The 23,030-nt window shown below is 31.6% G+C and overlaps 1 protein-coding gene across 5 annotated transcripts in view; it reads left to right on the forward strand.

Moving 5' to 3' along the window:
- LOC143250871 (endonuclease/exonuclease/phosphatase family domain-containing protein 1-like) overlaps positions 1-22,305 on the forward strand; it is a 33,267-nt gene extending 10,962 nt beyond the window's left edge. Inside the window, exons 1-9 of one of the 5 annotated variants that reach the window (XM_076501995.1) lie at positions 5,516-7,187; positions 8,732-9,819; positions 11,837-11,888; positions 12,407-12,511; positions 14,390-14,509; positions 15,159-15,273; positions 16,161-16,214; positions 17,236-17,361; positions 18,678-22,305. In XM_076501995.1, coding sequence (XP_076358110.1) covers positions 8,822-9,819; positions 11,837-11,888; positions 12,407-12,511; positions 14,390-14,509; positions 15,159-15,273; positions 16,161-16,214; positions 17,236-17,361; positions 18,678-19,015 — 1,908 coding nt within the window. In that variant the 5' untranslated portion in view covers positions 5,516-7,187; positions 8,732-8,821 and the 3' untranslated portion in view covers positions 19,016-22,305. Of the gene's footprint in view, positions 1-5,515; positions 7,188-7,211; positions 7,879-8,731; positions 9,820-11,836; positions 11,889-12,406; positions 12,512-14,389; positions 14,510-15,158; positions 15,274-16,160; positions 16,215-17,235; positions 17,362-18,677 lie in introns of those variants that run through there. The other 4 variants (XM_076501998.1, XM_076501994.1, XM_076501996.1 and 1 more) reach the window with 4 other exon arrangements.
- Positions 22,306-23,030: the final 725 nt, after the last annotated feature.

Genomic DNA, 23,030 nt, shown 5'->3' on the forward strand with positions numbered 1-23,030 from the left:
GTAACCGATATAATTATTTATTCATATTGGTTGAAGACCAATACGAATAGATCTAATGACTTACGATGCCACCCCCCGTCGTTCAAAAGGTTCGACATGCAACCTGTAGGGATAATATCCCTAATATATCCCTGGGATATATTATAGTATTAATCTAACCCGAAGTAGAGACAAGGGCTGACGTTAAGGCGCATTAAACTGGGAACAACGATTTCCCAGGCTTTACCGATATCCAATCCTTCTCATCGATACTACCGGGAATATCCCTAGTTCTAGTGTTAGCTACACTTACGCGCATTGCCTCCTCTGCACCACGAGGAAGCCCTGAAAATCGAAGTACTTGAACCCTAGTGCTCTCAGGTCATGCCACCTCTCATAATTACCTAGCTCGCTACATACTTCTTAGCAAAGATGCAGGAATCCTATCACGTGCCAGCAATCGTGGCCTTGCGTGCCACCTCTGGCACGCGTGCCATAGGTTCGCCATCACTGGTTTATTGTATGTTAAGTGTGTGTGCGCGTACATCAAGTATGATAAATAATTTTTATGTTATCACTTATATGATTTTTAACAAAATATAACAATTGGTATTTCTAATGATTGCAAAGTCATTCACAAATCAAACAAATAAATGAATCAATGTTGTATATGCATACATATATATATATATATATATATATATATAATATATTTAACTTACCTCTTAAACGGAATGACCGTGCTTCGGTATAACTAACAGTTTGAAAACAACATTTTGACGAAATATTGTGGTTTGGTTTGTTTTGAATTTCTCGCAAAGCTACACCAGGGCTATCTACGTTAGCCGTCCCTAATTTAGCAGTGTAAGACTAGAGGGAAGGCAGCAAGTCACCACCAACCACCGCCAACTCTTGGGCTACTCTTTTACCAATAAACAGTAGGATTGACCGTCACATTATAACGCTCCCACGGCTGAAAGAACGAGTATGTTTGGTGTGATGGGGATTCGAACCCGCGACCCTCGGTTTACAAGTCGAGTTCCTTAACCACCTGGCCATGCCGGGCCTCAAAATATTGTGTCAGACTTCATTTTGGTAAGGCAAAACATGCTTTCATAAGTGTTTTATATGTCTGACCAAAAGGTTAGGGCGCTCAAGTCGTAATCTGCGGATTGCTGATTTGAATCCTCGTTACCGAACAGCCGTGAAATGGTCTTATAATGTCATGGTCATTTCCACTATTCTTTATTAAATGAGTAGCCCAAGAATTGGCAGTGGCTGGTAACTTCCTTTTAGTCTATCACTGCTAAAGTACTGATGTCTCTCACAGATAGCTTTCGAGTAACTTTGCGCGAAGTTCAAAACAAAATAAACCAACCAATTTCTGGGCCTGCTAAGAAGTCGTAAGAACCGGGAGTGCTGCAGCATTCCCGCTTTTACATGTTTGACTTTTATAGCAACTATAAATTAGATTTTTGTATTACTTTTTACTGGGGGTATGCCTCTACGTTGAGCTGCCTTTGGCAGCACGAGGATTGCTTTTTATACTTTAAATATCTGATTGTAAAATTTGTTTGTGGTCAAATAGACCCACTTCGTAACTCCTTCCTACATCGCTATTCCATGAGGTTATTCCTTTGATTCTTACGTGACGGTTATGAAGTTTTTATTAATGTATAGCGTAATAAGAACTAAGATGAACTACTAAATTCACCGTTTACTTTCTTGTCAAAGTACTAAGATATAAAAGTGCCAAAAAGAACAGATAAGTTTTGTAGTACTGTATGAGACTTCATATTATTACATCAGTTATTGAAGTGAAAATAATAATCTTGTGATTCATCATTTCTTACACAACTAGTGGGAGAAGACTGATGAAGAAAATTGAGTGTTTAAAACATCTTGCATATACATGTATTAACAGGATTCCTTTGTTGCGTGGGGTATGTTGTGGAACAAAGTACGTATGGGTTGTTAGCTTTCTTTCGGCCTGGCATGGCCAGGTGGGTTAAAGCATTCGATTCGTAATCCGAGGGTCGCGGGTTCGAATTCCCATCGCACCAAACATGCTCTCCCTTTCAGCCGTGCGGGCGTTATAATGTAATGGTCAATTCCACTATTCGTGGAATTATTTTTCTTTGTGCCAACTCTGGTACTTGAATATGTCATTTCCATGTCAAAAAATTCTGTTTTTAGCTCTAGAATAGAGAGTTAGTGTTGTGGATCATGTGATCTTTTAGTCTCCTGGTGTATTTTCTATCACTTTGTATAATGTGTGAATCATCCAGCTTATGTTTTCAAGTCGAATCCTCATTAATAATCTTTGTTTCTAAAATGTTCTCAACTTACAACCCGACGAGACGTGACTGTCCACTTTCAAATGATCTTATATTATAGCTGCTCGTGTTGTTAATCTTCTATCAATTCAATTGAAAGTTTGACTGTGATTTGTATTGATGTCAAAGACAATCTAATCCCATCCCTAAACTTTGAATTACTGAATAAGGTGAAGGCAGCCAGTTATTATCATCCTACCACCCATCATTAACGTTGAGAAACTGACTTCCTTTCTTATAATGTGTCTACAAGTTAAGCGTGGAAAATATTTCCTCATATCGCACAGGTTCCAAACTGCTTCTCCAACCCTAAAATCCACAGCTCTACCGCAGGTTCGATTCCCCACAGTGGACTCAGCAGATAGCCCGATGTGACTTTGCTATAAGAAAACAAACAAACAAATAAATCTACCGCAGGCCAACTTAACGCTTGAGTTTGTTTTGTGAAATGAATAATTATCACTTACAAGTTAGACCACCTATCTTTAATGTAACATTTCTTAACGTAAAACAGTAATGTAAGGTATATTACTATAGATATTAAACTTTTTCACTAAATCAAATGCTTTATATCATTCAACGTTTTTAAAATACGAGACTTCTCATGAAAGTGTAACTTTTAACTTCTTTAGCAGAATACGTCAAGCACAAAGCATTGGAATGTAAAAATTCAACCCGCAAACATTATAAATAATATTGTTATGATACAAAATGATTTAGTTTTTGGCCAGTATTAATTATTTTTTTTAGTGTGAGTTAAGTTGCCGTGCAGGTGTAAAACTATAATATTTGTCATATCATTTTGATATGTCTAAGATTTCTATGTGATGAACATGTAAAATACACCCCTGTTATTCGTACATTTCTACGCCTCGTTGGTTTAGAAGTATCTGTACGTGACGGAAGTGCAAACAATTTGTATTGTAAATAATGCTGCAGGTGATATCTTACACATACTGTTATGAAGCAGTGAGAATATGGCCTTTGTATATCTGGTGACTTAATGTATACGTAATACAAGAAAGCTCCTAAGATATCCCTAGAGTAAGTAAAGAGACTACTTACTTTAAGCCTAAACTTGCTTTTGATTGTAAGATATGTATTAGGTTGGAAGAACATATGTCTCTCGCTCACTCGTTTTCACAAGAAGCTTTTAAGTATGATAATATTATTTAATTTGTAGTTTATAATATACGAGACAGTTTTACGAAAGAAAATGTATATGCAGACTGAAAAAATTTCTAATAGCTAGTATATTACAGTTACTTATATATCAAAATACACACTAGTGTGTCGTGCGACAAAAACAACTCCCTGGTGGACAAACTGTGTGTTATTAACAAGAGTTATAGTTTAGCGATTTTTCACCTTCTGTGTCTCGACTGTAGTAATTCAGACTAACAGAAATTTGTAATTAATGTATTCTATTGGGCTGTTACTTCACGTACCAAATTTCTAAACAATCCCTTAAAAATACATGAGATATATAATTCTGATTGTATTTCTACCTTTTTCTTTTATTTTCACCACACCAAAAGTACGAAAACTTTATTTGATAGAAAAGCACATGTAACATGTATGGATTTATTTCAAAGTTGCTATACTGATGGATCTTTTCAACCTAAAACTAGAAGTCTCTTTTGATGTAAAGATAAACCATGAATGCAAAGTTATTCAACAAAAACTGCTCGAATTTGACGAAAAATCTTGTGTAGGCTTTTGCACAAAGTTACAAGAGATATCGCTCTAACATTTTTACTACAGCTTCGCCTAAGAGTAAAAATGGACAGTTTTCAGTTTTTCCTATTCTTATGAAAGACGGCTAACTTTGAGCAGCAAAACTCTAAGATGAAAGGACGTGCAGATACATATGTATTGGTAAAGTCAAACAAACTAGAATAGCAATTTCTAGCTCAAACTTTGAAAAGAATCATACAGATGGATGGTTATTATTGATTATTCATTGTCAACTTTTTAGCACAGATTTACTGAATTTTATGAAGTTATCCTAACTAAAGAGCATTTAGTGTCACGTGATATGAGCTTAAGTAATTAGCATAAATAACGATGCTTGATATGACTATACAGACTATATGGGAGTGATGACAAGAAACTGTTAATCTAAATTCCATGGCGTTAGTATAAAGAAAATTATTAATACTGTTTCAGAGAGGAAAACTATCACCATATGTTATAAAGAATCTGGTTGATTCTGTAAAGGTCTGTTTCAAATAATAGGGTTGTGATCCTAAAATAAAGTGGGATATTATCAAGTGCAACTTTCTCACTTGTTGTGGTTTGTTGATTTGTGTTGACAAAAAATTCATATCTAATCAAAATATCTTGGGTTGAAAAAAAGGTGCGGCCCAAAATGGATTGGGCATGCGACTTAAAGGAATGAAATAAAAACTGGCAGCTAATCTGGTAGCATTGATAAGAATTTTTGAGTAATTCTTATTAAATTGATTAGCTAGGCCACGCGTTTTGTTTTAGTAATCATCATGTCCCCCCCCCCACTGAATTAAATAAACTTAATATAAAACCCAAAACCAATTCAGATTTGTCGGATTGAAAATTTGTTTTGGAATTTCGCACAAAGTTACTCGAGGGCTATCTGTGCTAGCCGTCCCTAATTTAGCAGTGTAAGACTAGAGGGAAGGCAGCTAGTCATCACCACCCACCGCCAACTCTTGGGCTACTCTTTTACCAACGAAAAGTGGGATTGACCGTAACATTATAACGCCCCCACGGCTGGGAGGGCGAGCATGTTTGGCGCGACTCGGGCGCGAACCCGTGACCCTCAGATTACGAAGCGCACGCCTTAACGCGCTAGGCCATGCCAGGCCCCGGGGATTGAAAAACAACAACAACTGGAAATTTAAAACCGACACTCTTGCGGTATACAAATGGGTGTTGAAAACATCATCGGGAGTTTTCTTAAAACCATAAGGCATAGGGAAAACAAATTTATGAAAGTGGTTGAAAATGACGCAGGTTATTCTTAACATGGCCAAGTGGTTAAGATACTCGACTCGTAATCCGAGGGTCCCGGGCTCGAATCCTCGTCACACCAAACATGCTCGTCCTTTCAGCCGTGGGGGCGTCATAATGTTACGGTTAATCCCACTATTCGTTGGTAAAAGAGCAGTCCAAGAGTTGACGGTCGGTGGTGATGACTAACTTTGTTTCATCTAGTCTTACACTACTAAATTAGGGACAGCTAGCGCAGATAGCCCTCGTGTAGCTTTGCGCGAAATTCAAAACAAACCAAACCAAATCTCATTGGAGAACTGCCCCACTCACTCCCACCAGCCTCCATTTGAAATATCAAGATTTACTCTGTTAATAATTTTAAATCAACCTTACAATATGACTATAGCTGGGATAGAAATGCTAAGTGACTTGAACCAAAGAATCACTTCAAGTTAGATTACTTTTAGAATGGGGGCGGTATGATTGTTTGAATCAACGTCAAACCGCTAGGAAACTGTGTAAACAGAACTTGAAGTAAATTTTGGATTTTTTCATGGTTGAAAAGAAGAAATAGACATTTCTTAAAGGGGGAAGACCCAGTTATTTTGTGTGCAATGACAATTAACCCCTTTATGCCCCAACTAACTCTTTACCTTCCCAATCTACCCACATATATACACACACAAATTGAATATTCTGGAAACTCCACTAGTGCGTTTTTTAGACATCTAAATTCAACACAAATTAAATTTATTTTATTACTTTGAAAGGTATCTGGAAAATAACATTATATCTTTCGTATGTTCTTATTCGATTTCCATAAAATACGTAACAACATATCATCGACAACATGTAGATGATCAAATCGATGTCTTCGTAACGGCATTATGTTAAAAACCTTTAAAATATGTATACATATACAAATTTTATTTACAAAATGATGCAAATAAAAGGCCTCGTAATGCTTCTTGAAATATAAATTTCAGCTCTGTGTTTGATACGTTTACTAAATTTACGTAACAGGCTTTGTCACGTGTACATTGCTAGTTTCCTGCTTTCAATTATCAGTTCCACAGTTTACAAGTGTCGGACCAATTTAAAAAAAAAAATCGTATTTTCATTTATAACAAAAATACTAAAACTGTCTGACTTTCTCTATAATTTTGAGCTACTGACCAGAGAGAATACAGCGACCTACAACCTATTATCCGTGCTAAAGGATTGGGTTGGCTTTCTTTCCCATTCTCAAACGTACCAATAGCTTAAATTGCCAGGACTATTTAAATATATCGCGCGTATTTGAAACAAGCCCTAAAAGCCAGAGCTCTACTACAAAATCCCCTCAAAGAAAAAAGTTCTAATTTCTTGAAACAAAAAATAGTATTTTGTTTTTCATAGAAAGACTAAAGCTAATATGTACGATTTAGAATGATTTTCGATACAGCACACTTTTCTACAGAGCAAAACTTAACATCCCCTCAAATGTTTATACAATTTCAATAGCAAAAGTATACCAACACCCCATAAATTTTTCTGTGAGTAAACAAATGAGATGGAGATGCGTAATAGCAGTCAATAAAACAAATACGACTTTGTAGAATTTATCGTGAGAAATATTGTTTTTGATAAATTATGAAAAAATTTCAGTCGTGTTTAATGATCCCTATTTTGATCACGCACGCCCCCTTTTTTTTTGCCTTTTATGTGTTGAAAGTTTGAACACTGTTAACCTGAAGATGACCTGAGAAGGTCAAAGCGTTGTTTTGTACTTTTTATTTTAATTAAAGTTTTAATACCCATACCAGCCGTCTGGAGAATACATTTGTACTTCAAATGGTCGTCTGCTATATTCGTCTTTGAAAGTGCGTCAGTGAGAAAACAACCAAGTAATTTTAATATGTAGGTAATTTGCAGTTAGACCTTCATACGAAAGTAGGCGTATCAGTATTATGTCTTATATGAAATATTTCAGTCTGAAGAATAAAATATCCATAAAACAATTCTAGATAGCTATTATAAATAAAAACTGTAATGACAGTTTGGGAGTGAGAAGTACGTGTGTTGAAAAGACTGAGTGACCACGGACTTCAGTATGAACATGAAATAAACCTAAACAAGTATATAAATTTCAAACAAATACATTTAAAATTTTCTTAAGTAGAGATGCATTATTAAAATCTGTTTTGTGCACACACTAAGGAGTATCAGCTTTATAAATACGTACTGATAGAAGTCGACCTTCTATTATATTTATGAGCAAGTATACACTGTTTATTGATTTATGTTTTGTAAAATAAAAATATTTGTACTTTTAATCCGAAGACATTTAAGTCAAAATTGTGTTTTCAGTTGTTGCTTTCGAGATTTTGAAACACTACGTATTTCATAAATGTTCAATTTGAAGAAAAGAGGTGTCGGTATAAGTGAAGGTTTAGGGGTGGAGAAAGTAAGACGATTATTATCGATGTTTGTTTTGCGAACAAAACAAACGTATAATGTAAAGACTTTAGACTTCATAGTACTTAGAGTTATCCAGAACAAAGGTTGAATGATGGGGAAGGCGCGAGTTGCGATTTGTTTACTGGTACTGGTACGTAGTGTTCCTGAGCTTGATAAATATATTAACGTCACTGATGGCTTTTCTGGTTCATTGTACCCTTAGTATATTGTAATGATTTAATTACTGTGTATGAAGTATCTACTATTTATCATATTGTTCGACTGAATCAAATTTATACGTGATTTTAATTATAAATGGTTCATTCACTTACCTGTCACTTTAGTACAGTATAAAAAGACACATGATTCTTACGTTATGCGTTAAAATATTGTAATATTATTATATTGCTTTTGAATATTAATATTAAAACTTAAAATAGGTATTTTGTTTGAAAGTAGGACGCGAGTTTTTTAGAATGTCTTCGTGTTAAATTTACCGTGTCACAGTGTTTATAATGCTGTAACACAGATACTGACTATTTCATAATGTTTATTATGTTGCCTTAGTGCAATAAAATGTGAACTGTACACATGAAAACAAGTCTTCATATATTAGGTTTGATATATACTTGTATGCATTGATTCGTTTGATTTCGATATGTAGCTGCCAAAACCAAAACATTCAAAAATTGTAAAAATGAAATTAGGAAGACTGTTTAATAATTTGAAGATAAAAAATACCCACTTACTTTGTACTTCTATTTCTAAATAATAGACAAACTTTGATGAAATTTGGCTATTTTTGTCTGTTTTCCAGTTAATTCTGTTGTGGATCATTACAGTTAGATATATATTCTAAGAAATTGAAAATTTTGGCTTTCAGTTGTTTTAAAACTTTGAATTTTCACTATATAATTTGAAAAGTATAGCAATTTTAAATGAAAATGAAATTTCCTTTCCCTTTAAGATATTGTTTTTTGTTGTTTTTTAATTTATATATTTAGTTGACAAGGAACCAGTCTCCTAAACTTTTATGGAAGAAGTAATTAATTACTTGTAAATGGAAATATGTGTAGGAAAGTTTGCTCTGTTTAATGTTGCAATCACATATATGGTGGAGTGAAAACAACATGGGTCAGTGTACAAGCATTACAAAAGGCCAAGGTAATTCCATTGGGAATGTAAGCCATGTACGATCAAACAAAAAAAGAGGTGTTCCATTGAGTGCAACCTTTCATGTTTATGATAATGATCTGCAGTGGGATTTGCTAAACATTAACAGTGCCTCTGAAGAAGAGCTTATGACACTCCCAGGCATTTCTCGCTCTATTGCTCACAATATTATGGAATACCGTCAAACTATTGGTGGTTTTAGGAAAGTGGAAGACTTAGCTTTAGTTTCTGGAGTTGGGGCCAGAAAGTTAGAACAAGTTCGCTCTGAAATTTGTGTCAGTTCTTATCGGGCTGGCATTAAAGGAGGAAGTCAGTCATCATCTGGTAACATCTCTCTAGAGTCTTTTACCATTTGTGAAAATAATCTTAATTTCCAAGGTTCACAAATGAAAACTATAGATGTAAATAGAGCTAATGTATTTCAGTTAATGTCTGTACAAGGCATTAGTCAAGAACTGGCAGCAAACATTATCTATTACAGAGAAAAAAAAGGACCATTTCGGACTCTAGATGACTTATTGAAAGTGAAAGGAATAAAGCACCAGAAATTTGCCATGATCAGATTTTTTCTTACTCTTGGTTCTTCAACTTCAAATGGAGAGAATGTGTCTCTTCCAACTGGAACACCACAAAATGATAGAAACATAATTAAAAACAAAAGTAGTTATAGAAAAACATTATCAGCACCTTCCTTATATAATATTGACAGAATTAGACTTTTTGATGAGACAAGCAAAGTTATTTATGATTTTCTTTCTGATCATTGCCATCGACCAATTGTGGAAGAAGTATTTAATTACTCTAGAAATGATAAACCAGCAATTCGTATTGCAGTGTGGAACATGGAAGGCCTCACAATACAAAAAGTTCGGAATCCAGGTGTACAGGAAGTTATCTGTAGAACGATACTTGAAAATGGGTAGGTTTTAATATATAGTGTCACTTAAGATTATTCATTTGATAACACATGTAATCTTTGTGATATTGCATAAAGAAAAAAGGCTGTTTTGTTGATTTTGATGGCATAATTCTAGTGCATACAAATCATTAATTAAAAAGTGAGATTACCACTTAAATGCTTAAGCTTGCTAAAGGTGATTAGCATTTAAAGTGTAAAGTAATACTTCAAAATATTAATTTTTTGAAGTTACTGCTTCATGCAATATAATAAAACATTTTGTGTACTATATTTCATCTGGCCATGGCTCACAAGGTGATTATTAAACTATAGGGTTCATAGACCCCATCAAAGCTCCTAGATATGTTTTTAAAATTATTTATGCACTAAATTGGTTGTTTATCTGTTCTTAAGGTTACAAGAATTGCAAAAAAAAAATAAAAAATTGTTAGTAAAAATATTAACATTATTGCAGTTGATATGACTAAAAGTGCAGGAGGTCCTACTTAAGTTACATAGCCTTGTACTTTTAACTGATTAGTGAATTATAATGGGGACAAATATCTTGTTTATTATCTATAATATTGTTCTTGAAACAGGTCAGTACTTAGTTTCCTATTCTAAGTAGCTACACACCAGCATTTTTCATCATAGTGATAAATACTTTGTCTCTTAGCCACCAGTATCTCAATGGCAAATGTATAGGTTTATAATGCTAAAACTAGGTTTCAGTACCCATGGTTGGCACAGCAAAGACAGCTCCATTGTGTTACTATAACAACAAACAAACAAGCTTTGTTTCTTTTTATTGCACTTTTATGTGCCCCACCATCTTTTTTTTTTTCTTTGCCATTTAAAGCACTTCTTGTAACATGTATGACCATTTGCTCACTTCGCTGTAGCCTAACAACCTACTTATAAATTCTAGAATTACCAAAATGATTTCCTGTTTATATCAAATAGAAAATGAGTGATTGCATCTAATTTCCTGTGTATATTACATAAAAAATGAGTGATTACATCTACTTTTCGTGCTCCGTTCTTTATAATATGTTGTAACTGGTACAAATATAAAATCTTTCATTATGATGCAATATGTGGATTACCAGTGGGGATTGGTATATTAACAAGGTTAAAATAAGCATTTCCTATCATTAATTTTAACATCTAAAGATTGAAATAGCATTAATTTGATTAGTGGTTTAGTTGTGAATCAAAGGAAAATGTTTAAGCTTTTAACACTGTTTAATAACATGAATTAGAAATTAAAAGAATTTGAAATACATGCTTGAGCAGTATATATTTCAGAATATCTTGTAATGTTTTTATCAGCTATTACCAAGATTATATGAATTGTAATCAATGAGAATGTTATTATTTTTTTTATCCAAGTTATGCAGGAGATTATTTTACCATGGACATAAAGTCACATTTAGTTTTTCATTTCTAGAACAGAGTATTAATTTCATTTCTAAAACATAAGGAAAATAAAGAAAACTGAGTAACAATAATGATTTCTCATTAATTTGTGTGAGTTATCATGGATTTACATAATTTACATACACAGATTTTGTTGAATATAAATTTTTCTGTTACAATATTACAAATTTTGCATTTATAAACCAAATTTTTGGGGGTTTCATTGACCAAGAAAAGAGTTATCAGTGCCAGCTTTAGACATGACATTTAGCATTTCTATCCTAATCCACCATTTTCATTTCACACAACTGGCTTCTAAAGGGTTAAAATTAAATGCCATCCAGACTATGTGCTCAGTAGGACATAGTTATTAGCTGACATCAATGACACTTATTAATATTGCATTCTTATTCAAGTGGTTTTGAAGGACTTTTTCAAATTAGTTCGTAAGTAAAAAGTTAAAAGAATGTTACACCTTAAAGAGACATTTAAAAGGAAAGTGTTTGACTTCTCCTTATAAATCATTCCACACTAATTTATAAAATACATAAGTTTTCATTATTTATTTATTTGAAATACAACATTAATGTTTTATTTTTATTTTCTTTTTATTTATCAGCATAAGTTTAATTGCCTTACAAGATGTGACTTCAGATCTTCCTCTTTCTTTGGTAAGTTTCTTGATATTGATTGGAGGTATGATATTTACTTTCTTGGGTGTAACAGTATTGATTTATGGTCTGTGATTGCTGAAACATAGTATGTATACAACACAGATCTCCTCCTAGCTTTGTATTTGTTTTTCTTCAGAAGAGAAGACACAATTCTTCATATAGAAATATAACCAAAAAGTAGCACAATGTTCTTTTGTTTATAAAATTTGTTAATGCCTCATTACTGAAGTATTTCAAATTGTAGAAGAGCACCAATTCTTTTATTTACTTGAATTAAATAAACATATTTTATTCTTTATGTAAATGTTAATCAGTTGATGACAACTGTTTATTAGGGTATTTTAACAAGATATCATTAAAAGTGTTTACCTTGCTGTCACAAAATTATTATGCATTTTGAATAAAAAGTAAAAAAAATGGAGATCTTGTGATATTGTCTATGTACAATCATAATGATACAATACTATACCCATACAGTCAGAGAAATTCATCGTTTTCTAATTGTAAACTTTCAGCTAGCAACAGAGTTGAGTTACCCCCAGCAAAAGAAGGTCAGTAGTTGGATGGGAGAAAGAGGAAAATGGAAGAGTGCCTTACCCACATCACCCACAAGAGAAGGTGTAAGTGTAGACACACTGAATTGGCTACATATATCTCAATCATAAGAGAAAGCTTCAGACATTATATATTGTAAATTCTCACTTTTCACTGAAGAAAATGAAGTTTTCTAACAACTAAAATATATATTTTCTTAGTTTCAGAACGTATATGCTGTTTTTTACATTCGTGTAAGTATAGCACTTAGCTCTGTCATATGTGGCATTATAGATACAAATAGATCAGTATAGCTTTCAAACATCATAAAAAAATTATTTGACATTTCTGCAGAAATATATACATGTTTCCAGTGTTTTTCATGTAGCATGTTACATCACACTAGGAAAATTTATAAGTTGTTATATTATTATTATTATTATATATAATGTTAATAATTCCATGTCGGTGCAACTGTCATTTTTGCCAGTGCATTTGTGGTATTGTAATACTCTTTGCTGAGTATCAATAACATGTTAAAGCTAAAATTATTTTACTCTTCTTGTACGTGTACTTAAAAAACTAAGTTATTTTGTATAACATATTATATAGATGATATTTCATGTTGTGTAACCTAATGACATTAACAATGATTTTCAGAGTTCAAACTTCAGTCACAAAGAGAATTTAACAACAGGTTTAGTAAAAATACATTTACTTCTATTTCAATGTACCAGTTTTTACCAGATCTTGCAAAACTTGATCCAGGAAAATTTCTCACAAATGAACTGCTTACTGTTACATCATACATGTATTTTTCCTCACTGCATAAATCTCCCCTTTTGTTTTTCTAAGTCCTCATAAATACAATGCTTTTAAGTTTATGAAATTATCAGAATATTTTTGGTGAGTTTTTAACCATAATTTGTATTGTTTTCATCTAGTTATTTCATTCCACATTAACAACTATTGTTTTATATTTTGTAGTTGGATGACTGTGTTGGTTTAAAATATCATTAGTAAAGTACTGAAGAAATCGTAAAGTTATGTTAGCTATCTCAAGACCAAAAAAGTATTTCATATTTTCCAAATCTTGGATTTTTTGTGTGCAATAACTTTATTTTAAAAATCATAATATTAGTTCTTTTATAATGTTTAAAATACAGGGTGTTCAAAAAGTCACTGTGCAGTTTTGTAATTATATTTTATTCAGTCTATTTCAAGCCAGCAACTGATAGCAGTGTTTAGAAACAAAATAAGAAGGATCCAGGCCTGTATTGATGCTAATGGGGGTAACTTTCAACATTGTTTATAATTGTCATTCATATTTACCTCCTGTATTCTATATTGAAACATGTCTGTTAATAAATATATAAGTGCACAGTGACTTTCTGAACACCCTGTACAATGTAAGTAGTAAACTATTCATAAAAATTGCAAATATTTGTAAAAACAGTGTTTCTAACTGTTAGATATATTAAAGGGGATTTTAAACAAAAGTAAGGTAAACTAGTGTATTTACTTTGTTATTAGTCCTTAGCTTCTTTATTTATTCTTCTGTTCATTAAAATTAGTATATTTCTTTGTGCAGTGATAATTGTGTTATGATTTTATATCTCTAATTCTCTTATTGTAGTCAATAATGAATGTAAAATTTATCCATATATGAACATCTCTAAATCTCTTCTATCTCGTGTACATTAAGAAATATTGATTCTTTTAATCAAAACATTTTGTGTCTTATAATGTTGTTTAATACTTAAACAGTTGATGCTGCTACCTACAACATTCCTGCTGTTTAAAGGTCAATTTCATCCAAGTTTTTGTTTTTACAGTTGTAATGGCATCAGAGGTTTTGTATTATTCTCTTTATTACAGCATTATTAAAATAAGTACATTTTCAACAACAACAACAAAAAAAAAGTAATCATTGTAATAGTTTTTAATCAACATTTTCTATCTAGTCCTGTGGATTTTTGTTTGACACCATCCGCAATATTGAGTTACAGGATGCCAAGTTGTTTATGCCAGCAAATGGTGATGGAATATTTGATTTGCTCACTGTGTGTGTAGGCCATTTCAAGGTTTGTATGATATTAAGTTTCACAGGTGTTTTCTAGATTACAGTTCATATATGTTGTTGCTTTTTTCTTTTACATAATTTTGTTGTTTTTTTCTCATAGTGTCAACAATACAATTATTAGCTAAAGGGAAAATTGTGAAGAGTAATATTTTGTTATGAAAAAAAACCAACTATATATATGTGTGTATTTCTCTCAGAATTGCCTGACATATATTTAAGTCTTTATTGAAGAATATTTTAGAATGTTTAACATTTTATATTTTGTGAGAACCAAGTGACAGACTGTCAATTGCATAACTATTTTTAATTTTCTAGAACTTCAGTTTTGTAATAAAATTGGGCTTCAATTTAAGAATTACCTTTTGTCAAAATAATGAGAGTGACTTTTTTTTTTGAGATTCTTCTTGTCTGTTATAACTATATGCCAATAATTCATCAATAAATTTCATGACTAAAGTAAGCTATAACTTCAAATCAATGTTATATAATAAAAACAACCCTTTGCTATTATTGTCATAAGATGAGTCTCACCACGTGTGCTCATGCACTGATTGTTAGATCCGAGATATGCTTGAACTGCCTTTGATAAAAATAAATTTGTGGAATATTTATTTTATTTTATTTTTTTGTATCAATTTTTCCTGTTTAAGGTGGATGGGATGAGTCTCACAGTTGTAAATCATCACCTGAAGGTTGACACTGTTAATGGTGAAGTAGGAACAATGTTAAAAGAAATAATGAAGAGTTTGCCAGAACAGTTAGGAGGTAAATTTTTGTTTTTCTTTGTTGTTTGTTTTCTGTACCAAACAAGACATATTTATTATATATCTATGAACATGGGAAATTTCAGCTTGTTTAAAATATTTAAATTTCATTCAAATTATTATAACTTGACTATTTTATGATATAATGCCCTTTAAAATGTATTTCTTACAATTAATTAGTCACAAAATATTTTATTTGAAAGTTTTTTACAGTAATATTCAAAAGGATATTTCCATCATATCACTGTTGATTTACAAAATTGAATTTCTGGGCAGTGATTAGAACAGAAACCATACCTATTAATTTACAAAATATTCTAAAGAAGATATGATTTGAAATTTAATTAGGGTGACCAGTTTTCAAACCAAAAAATCAAGACAGCTCAACTCTTATCTCTAATTTGGAAATGGTTATTACAAATTTGAAATAATTTAACTTTCATTTAATCCACCTTACTTCAAAATATGTTAAAACTGGCATTATTTTTAAAATAATTTCAACAGCTGTTTCTTGGTGATCAACACACATTTGCAAACTGTTGTAATATATTATAATATTATTAACTAAAAATACCTGCACAGACCTGGTTTTATCACCATGCACAGAGAAAACCAGGACATTTTGAGCATGTTTTTTGGGACAAACTACCAAAAAAATTGGACTGTTCCAGCAAAACTGGGATATCTGATCACCCTAAATCTAATTAACAAATAAGCAGAAATAATAATGTTTCAACAATCATTTATACGTGTTGATACTAACCTAATGATCAAAATGTGCATTTCAGAATTTATGCATCTATGTAAGTTAGCATTACCCCCAATAAACTAGTATTTCAGTGATGAAGAAATATTCTGACAAATTAAACAGTCTTATTTATCCTGCAGGTGAAAAACGTGTTGTCTTAGTGGGAGATTTCTTTCTTCCACCCACGGATCCTGGTGAGTCATCTAGTTTATATTTGATTGTTCATAGGGGAAATACTTCCAGAATTGTTGTAATCTATCTTAGTATTCTTATCAAACCATCAACGTAAGTAATTTCACTTTAATTAAAATCTTGTTTTATATAAAGATTTCCAGCTTAACTCTTATTTTTTGTAGTACTGTCACAATTCACAATGTATGGTATTGGTTTTGATTTTTTGTGTACGTTTATGACAATTACTCATAAAAAAAAGAGAGAAAGAGAAATATGAATATTTGAAATTAATTTTGTTAAGATATGATTCAAGAACATTTATTATAATTGTTTATTTTTAAATTGGGGCTTCTTTAATTAGATTGACTTGACACTCAATATATATATACATATGATAGCAAACCCATAAGCCTGTGGGCCACATTTATAGGGTTGGTAAAATACAAATTTAATACCCTAGTTACTCTTATATAGTTTAATGATTATTGAAACTATAATGCAAATTTAATTTCTTTTAGCTAAGTTTTGAACAGCAATTAGTAGGTCCACTTATCTATGTGCTGTAATGTAAATCAATCAATGCCAAATTTATGGTCTGCTTTTGGGGAAATTCCCATAAAAGTTTTTCAAAATACAAGGCATCCCTAAAGATGGGTGAAAGATTTTATCTTTATGCAAACCACAAAGCTGAGACAATTCATTTGCACCATTTAGAAATTGGTGAGTCTAGTAGTTTAGAAAAAGGGGTTTGGGGGAAATCTCCTGGTTCCCCATGGGTGAAAAATTTTACCATTGTACAAACTTCAGGATCGAGATGATATTTGGTGTCATTTTGAAGTCAGTATGAGCAACAATTGAGGAGTTGCATGACACACACACACATGCCAAATGTTATTATATACATAGCTAAGTTATTTGGGTTATTGTGAATCTTAAACATTTCATTTCATTTTATTTAACACCATTTATGAATGTGTGTTTGTGTTATAAATACAAAAATTAAAATACTGAAATGTAATTCCTTTATTATTATTTTTTTAGCATTAGAAGCCCTAACCAGCAATGGATTCAGTCATTTAGTGCCAGCAAGGACAGTTACCAATTTGAACACTAAGAAACAAGACACACATTTTTGGGCAAGTGACGAGGTGGAAAGGATATTTACAGGTAAATATTCATTTTTCATTGCAGAGCTTAATATTTCTTGCATTTTATTGTATTCTAAAGATAACATACAACATGCAAATAGATTAACATTATTTTTCGCTTAATACCACCTGATTAACACCAGTTGTGTAAGGTCATGCAAAAAATATGTAACTGAAGAAAAAGTCCAAATTACATAATATAATTCATATTCAAAATATGTACATTTAAAGAAAAGAACTTTGAATAGATAAAATTTCACTTGAATTTAGATGTTGGTTTATATATGAGGTGTTAGCATCATGAAAAGTTAAATAATGGATAAATGTATATGCAAAAACGGCTTGTTTGGGTTGAGAAAATATTTTACATAGAAGAGCGAACAACGTTTCAACCTTCTGACGATGACCGAAGAAGGTCAAAACGTTGTTCGCTCTTCTATGTAAAACATTTTCTCAACCCAAACGAGCCATTTTTGCATATATATTTCTCTACAAGTGGGTTTTCTCGACATCACTGAATGGATAAATGTAAGTTGTGGAAGTGGGTGTGATGTGTAACTATCAACATTGGTATAAATGGCAGTGTAAAGAAATGGGTGTGACGTGTAAGTACTATCATGGGTATAAATCATAGTTATTCTATGGGTAAGTATGAATTACTGAATATCATTAAGCTTCTTCATAATTGAGCTTTCAGTTAAAATGGTTTATTGTTGGTTTATCAATATACTACCTGAATGCATTTTAACATCACTATCAGTATTTCCATGTCCTGTCTTTAAATTGTGAAACATGTGATTCAGTGTTTAGGTTTAAAAATACATTTTAATTTTATAATAAAAAATTATGCTTGTCAACTTATACAGATGCCCTGGCTTAGCCAAACTACAAGTTCATTCCTTAAATTATAAAATATTATCTCTGATTGTATGGAATTTTAGACGTCTGTTGTGAAAGCTCAACATACTTTTGATCGTGGGGAAATTTTTGTTGTTGAGCATGAGTTTAACACAAAGAACTAGTATTTTTATTATACTGATAAATATGATATAGTTTTATATTTTTCTTAAACTCAAGCTTTTATTAACAAATAAGGGCATGTTACCCTTTTCTTCTGAGTTTTTAAGTTAGCTGATTATTTTAGTTATATTCACTCCTCTTTGTGATCAGGTGATAACTGTGAAGCAGCATGTACTATTAAAGGTTATATTTTTCTATGTTGTTCATTAAATACATGCAGGGAAATGTTCCAACCAGTCAACCACAGTAACACATACAATATATCATATATTTAGATGATAAAAATATTTGAATTTTTAAGGTTTTGTTTTTCAGGGCATTGGGGTATTGTTCACGATGGTTTGTCTCACCCAGCTATACCAGCTGGATGGATGTTGAATGGACATGTGAGTTTGCATTGTCCTTTGTGGGTTGAAATCTATGTCCAGAAATATGTAAGAGACAATTACGAACAACCTCCTAATGGTCAACTGAGAGTATTATCAACTGATAATCAGGAAAAAGCTACTCAGCAGTTAGCAATGAAAGATGCAAGAAAAAAGAAAAATTCACCTGGAAGATCAAAAAGCTTCAGGGATTATTTTCAGAGATCCAAACGTCAAAATAACAAAGACCTTTTATCACGATCTAAGAGTATAGATGTAAGGTTGTAGTAACTATACAAGAAAAGCTGAGGAGTGTCACTGGACATATTAAAATACCCATAGTGTTGAAGATATTAATGTATCACATGGTCATCAGAGAGCTGAAAAGTGTATAAAAGTAAGGAGTTTTTATGGAGAGGAGCAGTTTAGAGACTTGTTAAAATGTTATTTCTCATTCATTCATCTAATAACATTGTGTGTCTGTCCTGCTCTGGATTTTCAAACATTTTTTAATGTAGTTGAAACAGGGTTTTTTGCAGTCACATTATTGTAGTATGTTCTGTCATTAGGCAGGTCTTTTAGGTTATGTGGTGAAAATAATTCTGTCTTATTGACATAATGATAAATAATTTGTTTATTTCTTTACTCTTTGCTATAAGTTACTTAAAGTTTTAGGCCTAATTTCACAAGCGACCTTTGACCTTTGACCAGAGATTATTATACTGATTGTATGCCTAACTCACAAGTAAGCTCATGCTAAATCTTATCTCATTAATCAGTCAAAAGCAGGCACTTAAGTCACTATGTAGCATAACAACTGAGCTAAAGTGCTGAGTAATATTGATTTTTTGTAGTTATTTACTAAATACTTCACTGATTCTTGCATTTTATATATCATTTTTACATATTGCTTGAAATTTCTAGATTCTAAAGAGACCTTAACTTTCACATTGAATCATGTACTCCAGCAAACAAACATCTAATTTAAAATATAACTCATGATATGCAGTATACTGTTTGACTTGAGATAGCTTGAATGTGTGAGTCACAATTCTGTTAACAAGTTTACAAATCAATTAATTGAACTTATCAGCAACTTTTTTCCTTGTCACTACTTTATTTTATGGCTGTATGAAAATTGGATTTCTTGTCCTGGATATGTTTTAACACCTAGAATTACAGTATGTATGAAATCAATGCTAGAGCATATATAACCTACTTTTAAAGTTGATTTTAATCATTATATGGACATGATTTGATGAGAAATCCTCTTGCATTGAACCTAACATGACATATTTTAGTTAATTACCCAAGTTGTTTCTTTTTAATTTATTAAATGTCTTAACTGTGTATGTGCATGCTACAGCAACAATTATAATAATTAAGAAAATACTTGCAGTTGTTAAATTTCATTAGTTTTCTATTATAAGGACTTGTAAATGGGCCAAGTGTTTTAAATAATTAAGAAAATGAAGTTTAATGTTTGTTTTTTCTACCTACTAGTTAAATTTTGTTTGAATTTAGTAAATAATTTATAAAATGTTATTTTATTACAAATTATAATTTCTGTTGTGAATAAGGAACAAAACATTCTTCACAATGTAATATAAAGTTTTATATAATATAGGATATAAGAAATAAACAGCAATAAATACGTTTACTTACTTATTCCTTAGTTTAATGTGACAATGGTAAATTACTAATGAAAACATTAGCATTTCCTTTTCAGCAATCAAATCAACAGTTTCTAATTCAATTCCACCATTTAAAAAGACTTGTCTTTTGTATGAAAAACAAAAAATAGAAGTTTAGTTCTGTGATATTTGTCTTGTATTTACCATTTCATAGATAATCATATTAGTTATGATTTTAGTAACTATTAACTACCACTACGGGTCATGAATCCGTATGAACTCCCTTATTTCGGTATATTGTTCACTATTATCAGTCATTGTTAACATCTCATTGGTTGATAAATAAGCTATAGCTACGACAGATTGTTTAGGCAGAGTATTCATAATGAAACTTTGTAGAATGGACAGCAACTGCCTGTTGTGGAGACGAAAGCATAGAGGACAACATTTCAAAACGTCTTTTGCAGTGATACACTAGAGAGAAGGCAGCTAGTCAACACCACCAACAACAAACTTTTGGGCTGCTCTTTTACCAATAAATAGTGGGACTGACCTACATTAAAACACACACAGCTGAAAGGGCAAGCATGTTCATTGCATTATAAATGTGATGTTCAAATCCCTGTTTCAATTAGAGTAACCCAAAAGTTAGCAGTGGGTGCTACTGTCTAGCTGCTCTGGTTTGTTAGATCAAAATTAGGGATGGTTAATGCAGACAGTTCTTGTATATATTGGCATGAATAACTAAGATTTCATATATTTACAAAATAATATTAAAATACAATGCCTAGTTTTTTAGCCACTTTTGTAAAACAAGCAAGCTTTATTTTTCACTATAAATATTAATGGTTGCAATATATTATTAAACCAGGAATTTTTTAATGTTAAAATAAAGCTAAGATATTACAAAGTTTATATATACATATTTTCATGATATATCCTTCATAATGCAATTTTGCTTTGTCAGTATTTTATAACTTAAACATTTTACAGAATTAACAGTATAGTTACTAAAAACTAACTTGTGATTATTTTGTTACCTAATTTGTGCTATGATAAAAATTAAGTGTATAATTATCATAAAGTAATATTTATTATTGTGCTTTATTTCAGGTGACCTCTGTAATATATTACAATTGATTGTTGTAACTGTTAAAAAGAATAGTCTTTATATAAACAGATTATGAAAGTGCTAGCCTAAGTTTATAAACAAGTATTGAAAAAATGATGAAATTCTGGTTTAAAAAAGTAAATTTTCATGAATTGCTAAACTGTGTATGAAGACTGTTTACAAATCTTATACTGTGTAAATAATGAAACTAAATAAGTTATATGAAAATAGGGAAAAGGTTTGATGTATCAAATAAGTCTGTTGTGAGAGACTGAATTAAAAGAAAGAGTATAATAATGTTAAGGTACAAAATCAAACTTATATTTTCAGGAAACAGAGATTATTTAGTGACATGGACAAATTTGAAATGTGATTATTTTAAACTCACACTAGGGGTTAATTTGTCAACATCTCATTGAGGCTTATTCTTACTGTAAAAATCTTTTTCTGAAATGGTGTTGCAATACGTATAGCTTGTGTACACGTTCCAAGTTTCTTTTGTGTTGTAACTACTCCAATTTTACGTGAAAATTTATGAATTTTCAATATTATTGTTACTATGCTGAAGTAAGGATTATTGTAATTATTTGTTTTTACATGGAAAGTACTACTAATATATTTTTTGCAAGAAATATCACTTGAATTTCACCTTTGTAATATTTACATTAAATGACACCAATGGGTGCTTGAAGACTTCGACTTTAGATCCATAAGAAGTTCGTTTTCTTCAGAATATATTTTAACATTTTATTTTTGTATATAAAATATTTAAGCATTAAAATGTTTGTTCTGCAACACAAGAATTAATAAAATACAGATGTTTCACTAAAAAATGGTATATAATACATTTTTATTTCTATAGAAGAAAAAAATTTGTGGCATTGCATTACCTTCAAAATGCTAAGCAATGTCAAAATGTAGTTCCGATGCATATTGTTCCACCACAACTTTACATCTGGTGTAGTTCTCAAAGTTATTTGTGTATTAAGATCATGAAGATGGGTTTAGATCTGGGATTTAGTAGTTTCAAGACGGGGACATTTATTGCACTTAATGGCATTGGAAAATAAAGGAATGTGGATCAATCAACTTGTGGAACCAGGACTCTTCAGAAAGGGAGCTGCTTTAGTTATATCCCAGCTGTGGTAAGCAAAGTGCAGCACTTTTTAACAGGTGAGAATTTCCAAACACACATACCAATGGCAGGAGTTAACATTTTCTTACACTGAAAACGTATTTCCCCACATCCTCTCACAAAGCCAGTTTGATTTTCTTCAGACGTTTAAACATTGATAAAAAAAAGTTTCTCGATCAGTGCACCAGTCTACCCTCAAACTTAAGAATAAACCTGTATTATGAGCAGAAATCATAAAACAATCAACCATAAATGCAGGGAAGAGACATCCTGCATGCAGAATTATAAGGAGCACATGGCACATTTACCCAACCATAGGAACAATGTATGTATTTCCTGTAGCCAGCATTATGAGGCATACAAAGTCACCTATACACAAAAGTAGGAACAAAGTGGATAATCATAAGAATGTGTGGTGATTTT

This window comes from Tachypleus tridentatus, chromosome 5 (genome assembly GCF_004210375.1).
Source record: "Tachypleus tridentatus isolate NWPU-2018 chromosome 5, ASM421037v1, whole genome shotgun sequence".
NCBI classification, from domain to species: domain Eukaryota; kingdom Metazoa; phylum Arthropoda; class Merostomata; order Xiphosura; family Limulidae; genus Tachypleus; species Tachypleus tridentatus.